At 34.7% G+C, this 7,811-nt stretch overlaps 1 protein-coding gene across 1 annotated transcript; it reads left to right on the top strand.

Moving 5' to 3' along the window:
- Positions 1–215: 215 nt before the first annotated feature.
- On the top strand, positions 216–4,059 carry LOC141444810 (cytoplasmic FMR1-interacting protein-like; the record flags this gene model as incomplete). The annotated part of the gene is given in 4 exon segments (XM_074110473.1): positions 216–246; positions 961–1,023; positions 1,657–1,804; positions 2,586–4,059. Coding segments are annotated over 4 exon segments (398 nt in total), but the record flags the coding sequence as incomplete, so codon positions are not given.
- Positions 4,060–7,811: the final 3,752 nt, after the last annotated feature.

Raw genomic sequence — 7,811 nt, forward strand, 5'->3', positions numbered from 1 at the left:
GTCTGTTGTTGTCATTTTTCCCATGATTTATTTATGTTATTTTTTTACTTGAAGGTTTATGTGTTTGCAGCAAAGCCAGCTGGCCCGCGAAGGCGACCTCCTGACGCGCGGAGCTGTGCTGCGGCCTGTCGCTGTTCTCTGTGGTGCTGCGGCGGCTGCGCGGCTGCCTGCAGGCCCCCAGTGGCCCCTGCCCCCGCGCCCCCCACCACGCGCCCTACACGCAGACGACACCAACGAGTTCCACCGGTGAGCACACACTGTATACACGGACAGGACACGCTGTACATATCGTCGGTCACGGGGTATACACGACCAGCACACAATATGTACAAGTATACAGGGTGGCTCATTTAGATCGGTCAGTATGGCAAATCTGAAACTATAAGACATACGAAGATATGTTCTTAGAAAACATGTCATCGATTTTAGTACCAAGAAAAACTGCATTCATACATTAAAAAAAAACTTGTACTCAACTCGGAATCGAACCCGAAGTTTTGAAAAATAAACTTACATTATTATTTAAGAATATGAAAACAATGCATTTTGTTAATTCTAGATATCTTGTTTCATAGTAATATTTATTATATACACTATCATATCAAATAGAAATAATGTAAGGTTTTTTTTTCAAAACGTCCTGGTTCGATTCCCGTACTGAGAACAAGTTTTTTTTTAATTTTGAATCAGTTTTCCTTGTTACTAAAATCGATGGCATGGTTCTAAGAACAGATATTCGTATGTCTTATAGTTTCATATTTTCCATACCGACCGATCTAAATGAGCCACCCTGTATACAAGTATATACAAGATCTGTAGAAGATATATACACTGTTAGACACACACAAGAGCCTACTGTGTTTATCTGTAGAATTGTTGAAATATTTTATGTAACTAATTTGTAACATAAACTAATTTAAAAAAAAATCATTTTCATTATATAACATTACTTATTTCCAGATTGTGGTCTGCGCTGCAATTCCTGTACTGTATCCCAGTTGGTGACACGCAGTTCACTGTCGAGTGAGTAAACGATACACAATAGTTTATTACCGAAATACTAGAAAAATATACTTTTTCATTTTTATATTTAATTTTTATTTGATAAATTTTACCTGTATTTGAAATGCGAACTTCGTTCACTATATTGCTTATTTTTCAACAGATATCGATGATTTTTACGTTATTTATTCATTTTATTTTCGAGTTTTGTATCAAGTTAAATTGTTTAAAATAAAATTTGTGTTATGCATATTCCCTATTCCACTCCAGCATTTCTTTTCTGTTTTTTTTTCAACGTGTTCTAACTAGATCTCAAAAAACGGAAAAAGATATATTTATTTAAATAGACATACATATTTTTATTTTTAGTTTTGGTTTAGCTTATATTCAGTTTTAGTTTTCTAATTGTATTTTATAATATTCACTAAAAGTAAATAAATAAATAATGACTTAAATTTTAATAGATACATTTTAATTTGTAGTTTTAGTTTGGCTTATATACAGTTTTAGTTTTCAAATTGTATGTTATAATATTCACTATAAATAATGACGAAAAAAAAGAAATAAAACATTTGTTCGTGACATGTATATGAAAGACGGAAGTAGTGACTCCGAACTTTCGTTTGACAATCGTCTTGTACCTGTTCCCTCCAGGGAGCTGTTCGGCGAGGGCCTGCACTGGGCCGGGTGCACCATAGTCGCGCTGTTGGGGCAGCAGCGACGGTTCGAGGCGCTGGACTTCTGCTACCATATACTGCGGGTGCAACGCGTGGACGGGAAAGACGAGCTGGTCAAAGGGATCGTGAGTGCCACCGACAATCATTCTACATACTAGTATTACTTATATAAAGTTATCGTGTAGTGATAGGTGTTATATGTGAATTGTACCTAATGTTATAGTTGTTTATAAGCAAACATAGCACTAAAGGAGGCATTTTGCGGGCACGTCAGTTGGTAACGTTTAAAAAAAAAAATTTACTACTATCCGTACTAAGTATTCATAAATTACTTAGTATTTTAACCCGTTATGTCGAATAATGTAATATCAAAATTAAATCAATCTTAATTTGCCTACATAATGCGTAAAAAATAGACTGCCAAAAATTTTATATCACATTCGGCTACCTAGGTACCTAGCGTACGTACCTATTGAAAAGTAAGGAGTAAAAATACTTTTTTCTGACAACTTCAAAATATTTTTTTTTTGTAAACGTTACCAAGTGACGTGTTCGCAAAATGCCTCCTTTAGTGCTATGTTTGTTTGTGAGTATGTGTATGTGTATTTGTTAGTTCTTCACATTTAAACGGCTGAACGGATTTGAATGCATGTAGAGAATAGAATAATTTTTAATGTCAGATAGCTGGACATCTGGAATAACACATTGGCTACTTTTTACCCCGATATTCCCACGGGACACGATCATCTGTACATGATCAACATTCAACTCGAAAAGAATCCTTCTGCAATGGAATTAAAAATCAAGTTGATTTGTCGCTGGTTTTTTGTGGCGTACAGAGCACGTCGCTTCGTTTGTTTTGTGGCGGTGAAGAGGTTGATATATGTCATAACGTTCTCCCCGCAGCCTCTGAAGCGTATGGTGGACCGCATCCGGCGTTTCCAAGTGTTGAACTCGCAGATCTTCGGCGTGCTGGCGCGCCACCTCGCCGCCGACGACGAGCGCGCCGGCGTCGAGCACGTGCGCTGCTTCCCCCCTCCCAGTGCGCCCAACCACCCCTAGAGGGGGGGAGGGAGATGTCAGTAGGCAGTTATGACTGATCGTTTTTAGAACCCTCTTTGCACGTTATTACTGTGAATGTAGCATTTAATCTAAGCCGTATTTCTTGATTTCCGTTTACTTCGACAGACTGCTTAGTTCATTGATATGAGATATAAACCACATGGTAATTAACTTTATGACCAATTTTTTTTTATGCGCACAATAACTTCACAGTCATTGTTAAAGGTCAAGATATAAAATATTCGAACTTGATTAGTGATGTTGTAGTGATCACGAGAGCGACATCATACATTCACTATTTTAAACTACTCTTGCTAAATATGTGAGGATGAGAATGAGAATGATTCATTTGCCAGAATACAAGATATAGTAGAATACATAAGTTGTGCTTGTACATGCGAATTAAAGACGCATTAGTGACGGACATAAAACAAACGCTGTAAATTAAGAATCTTAACACTGTTTTACTGCGCGTAATTACTCCTTAATAAGGTAGAAGCGATTTAACGACTACATGCATTGAATTGGAAATTCAACCTTATCGTTTTAGTAATAAGTTACAATATTCATTGTAATTATTGGAAATACTACTAGCTTTAAAAATATCCTTTGCCAGGTATGTATTCGATAGCTGCTTTTGATTCTGTGGTAGCATGCTCCAATAAATGGGGCCTTATTCTTAACTCTTGATTATGTTTTAAACAGGAGTTAGGCCACTTCTTGGAGAAATTAACTTCATTTCACTTGTTGAATGTTTGCTTAAAGTTAACGGGAATCAAAAAGTGTATATTATATACTTATAGAAGATTAATGTGACTGACTGAGTGAACACAGTTCTAAACCACTAGCGCTAGAAACTTGAAATCTGGCAGACATATTCCTTAACTATCATAATGGTAACTATCATAAATAATTGGACTGTAGTTATTGTAACTGTTTTATTTTAAGCTTGATTTTAAGCAGTTAAAATACGTAAATAGATTCATCATCATCATCATCATCAGCCCGAAGACGTCCACTGCTGGACAAAGGCCTCCCCCTTAGAACGCCACAATGAACGACAACTCGCCACTTGCATCCACCAGTCTCCAGTCGTCAGCGACACACAAACCGGAAGACGAAGCGTTGGCAGGCCTCCCACCAGGTGGACTGACGACATCGTAAATAGATTAAAGCAAAACAATTATAGGTACACACTTAGAAATCTTACATATGTTAACGCGTCTGTTAGTCGGGCTCGCGCACCGAGTGTCCCTTATAAATTTGTAGGTATGTCAAAATTACATACATACATACATACATACATATAATCACGCCTCTTTCCCTAGGGTACGCAGAGACCACTTCTTTCCACTTCCTACGATCCTTAAATACTTGTTTCGCTTGTCACTTTCATTATTCCCTTCATACATGCTCTTCGGTTTAGGTACTCTTGACCTGGCCTTTTTTCAAGACGTCCCTGATTTGGTCTCGAAACGTCCGCCTAGGTCTACCCCTTCCAACACTTTCAAAATGTCAAAATTATACCCTATAAACGGATGTGTCTATAAAAGACCAATGTTAGCTAGCAGCACTGCCTCTAAACAAAATATACGCAGTTTGATTAATGGTATCAAATAACTTCCCGTATATTGTCTTCATAGATAATGATACTTTTAAGTTTTTTGGTTAAAAATGACTGTAATCACCAGTTTAGACCAAAATCATGTATTTTCAATGCTCGGTTTAATGTTTAAGTTGTAAATTAAATAATTATTAACCGGCGACTAATGAAATTTATAAAAGACAAAGTGGCCAGACCACTATTTTCCATGTTTTTTTATATGACTGTACCTAATAATAATCTAAAGTTGGCTTTAAGACTCCTTATTTTAAGCTTGTATCTGTATACTACGATAAAAATATATTATTAAGTACATTATGTTATTCCATTTATTCACTTTTATAGCAAATAAAAATTTATTTATATTTGGACTTTTTATTTATGACATTTAATAAATATCAATGAATGAGATGAGAATCTGACTCACCAAATCCAGCTCCGATAGCGGAATCGAATCCGCTTATCGACCCTGACTCCTTTATTGAATCCGTTTCTTTCGAACGATCATGAATTCCCTGTGCGGGTGCCCCCAATGTGGGGTTATGAAGCGTTGTTTCAGGAGTCCGTGCTTCTACTATGGGTTCACAACTGTCTTCAAAGTGGATGTGTGACTTTGTCGAATAATTTTGTATGGCCATACAGTTTGGGACCAGAGAACATGTTTGGTGAAGTAATTCCGTTCTATACTGAAATGATGACTTTTGAATCTGTAAGTAAATTCAAACTTTTTACCGGCGTGCCCGAAAATTTCCGATTCGAACAAATGTGATCGCTCTAATAGGGTCACAATAGGGTACATAAATACATTACGCAAAACTCTGCGCAGGGGGCGACACTAGCACAAACCGTAAACAAACCGCCATGACGTCAGTTCCCTATAGTTTGGGGCCATGACGGATCATGCATGACATATTTTTATTAACAAAATAACATGATATTTACGTTGTAACGATATTATGGCATCCTACAGATATTCAAAAAACTGTTTACGGTTTGTGCTAGTGCTGCATTCTGACGGCAGAACATTGCAGTAATATTCCCTATAGGTTGGTTGGAGTTAGTAACTCCTCGGAGTCTATATTTGAAAGGATATAATAAGAAGAAAGAAGAAGAAGGATATTAGGGTTCGGATCCGCTTGAGGATTAGACTTGCATTTTCAGATTCGTATTTACCCACCCCTAGTGAGCACCAACCCTATGAGATGCAGGTTTAGTGACACTCCAGTTCAAGAAGAAACAGAAATGCGAATGTTTCAAAACGTAAAAGTCTTGTACATCTGGCAAGGTAACGGCCCCACCAAGATGAATAAAATTGAATTTACTTGATAGGGTGGATCCCTCTCACATCATCAAAATCGTCCTGTATATTTTATATTCTTTAAGATCGTTAGGATTGTTTGGAAAAATAATAAAAAGTATAAACTTTCAATTTTTTTTATTAAGACTTATGTTAATCTATGCTAAGTTTATTTCTTTCACTAACTTACAGTTAAAGATAAAAAAACCTTATAAACAATAATATATTACAACAGTTGGCTCACCGCATACATGATTTAAAGAAATGTACCTAATAAATTCTGTCGTCGACGAACCAAATATTTAAAGAAATGTAAAATATATAAGAATTTGATTGCCTGAGATGCAGTATATTTTTTCGTAATAAAATAGAAATGCATCTAATTGAATCGGAAAATCATAAGCTAATGTAGTTTTCACGGTTGTTTCTTATTTATCATAACCAAAAAGTACAACAAAAAACATCGGTACAAAACGGAATAACACGTTTTGTTCTGATGCGCAACCCTATTAAAATATAGTTATCGACATTCCCGGTTAACTTTTGACGTTTTTTTTTTTATGAAATCTTTGTCAGCCGACAGAACTAAGCTACCCACAGCCGTTACCAAGTTGGTAAATCAAGCGGAAAGCAACCCAATGCCTACGTATTTAATAAAAATAAATACTCATTTGATAAAGCGATGGCTATTCTAAATCCGCACCATTTTGTAAAATATATTTATTAGTATTAACTTGCCTAAAACTTATATTTGAAAGACAACGAACTTTTTTTACTATTTTCCTAATCAGCGAAATATCTACCTGATGTTTTATTCCGTACTTTCCATAGAAGTAACGGAACAAATTTCTATGTTTGTTGTCTCAAAAGTTAGTTATTAACCAGTGATATATTAATCTTAGGTAAATTCAAAAATCAAATAAAAATAAAATGAAAACTTTGAATTTCCTCTTTTTTACTGAAGGCATTTTTTTATACAATTGGGTTACTTACAGCAACTTACCGGAGTAATTGTTTCTAAAACATAGATTATTTCTATTTTCTAAGATCCTATTAACTTAACTTTAGGGGGCACTTTGCAAAATCAAATTTTAAAACACTTATGTACACGCAATATGCTTTTAATTTTGTACTTTTTTATCCAAAACGGGTTAAAGAATCCTTGTTCATAGAAACAATGCAATTACTTACTATTTTTTTATTTATTATTTTATACATAAATAAACAACTTAAAGAGAAAATATATTACAAAAAATGTTATAACTATTGTAAACTACTTATTGCAACTCGTCGATGTCATAGACATCATGTTTTTTTTATACTATTTTTTTATTTTATCAGTCATTTCTGGTAAGCGAAAAAGGGGCCAAGCTCTCGAAATAGGCGTACAGCTTGACTCGCAAAAGTCTGCGTCTAATTTGAAAACTAAATAAAAATGGAATCTTTCTATCACATTTTTTTTTCATTTACACAGTGAATAAAAAGTTTGGTTAGCATAGCTTATAAAAAGCTAACCTAAAATAAAAGTATTATGAAGGGAAATCAGCCAAAAATATACCATTTACAGTATAATTTAATTTATTTAAACTAACATATATTATCACTGGTTAGATTTACTGTTGCTACACAAAGGAAAAAGTGCGAAAACGAATAAATAAATAACAATAATTCAATGCACATTAATGTTTATCTTACGATAATCTAAAGAACCGCTGGTATATTTTAGGCTTCTTTCAAAATCAACTGTTAATTTGAAGTAGAAAAATAATTTTAACAAATAAATAATTGTGACACAGAAAAAAAAGTCACAAAGTTATTAGAACTGGTGGGCCAATTTTGAAACTTATCGCCGTGTACATAAAGTACGTATATCTTGCGACGACAGCGCCATTTGTATCAGCAAAGATAACTTTGTAACGATTGTAAGCATGAAATATTTGACAAAAATACAGTATCCTTTACTACTATAGTAACGCTACAGAAACGAGGTTTTTAAGCCGCCTTAGTTTTAACACGCAAGCCAGCTTGCTTATAGGCGACTCGAAAATACGTTTTCGTGGTTCATAATCGCAGATTTATTTAAGTTATATTTACTTAACTGTCATTTTAGATATAATTTTGACATCATATTATGGTAAAAAATATGGCGTTAGTTTACAAAAAAATATTT

The sequence above is a fragment of the Choristoneura fumiferana genome, chromosome 30 (assembly GCF_025370935.1).
Source record: "Choristoneura fumiferana chromosome 30, NRCan_CFum_1, whole genome shotgun sequence".
Classification (NCBI taxonomy): Eukaryota; Metazoa; Arthropoda; class Insecta; order Lepidoptera; family Tortricidae; genus Choristoneura; species Choristoneura fumiferana.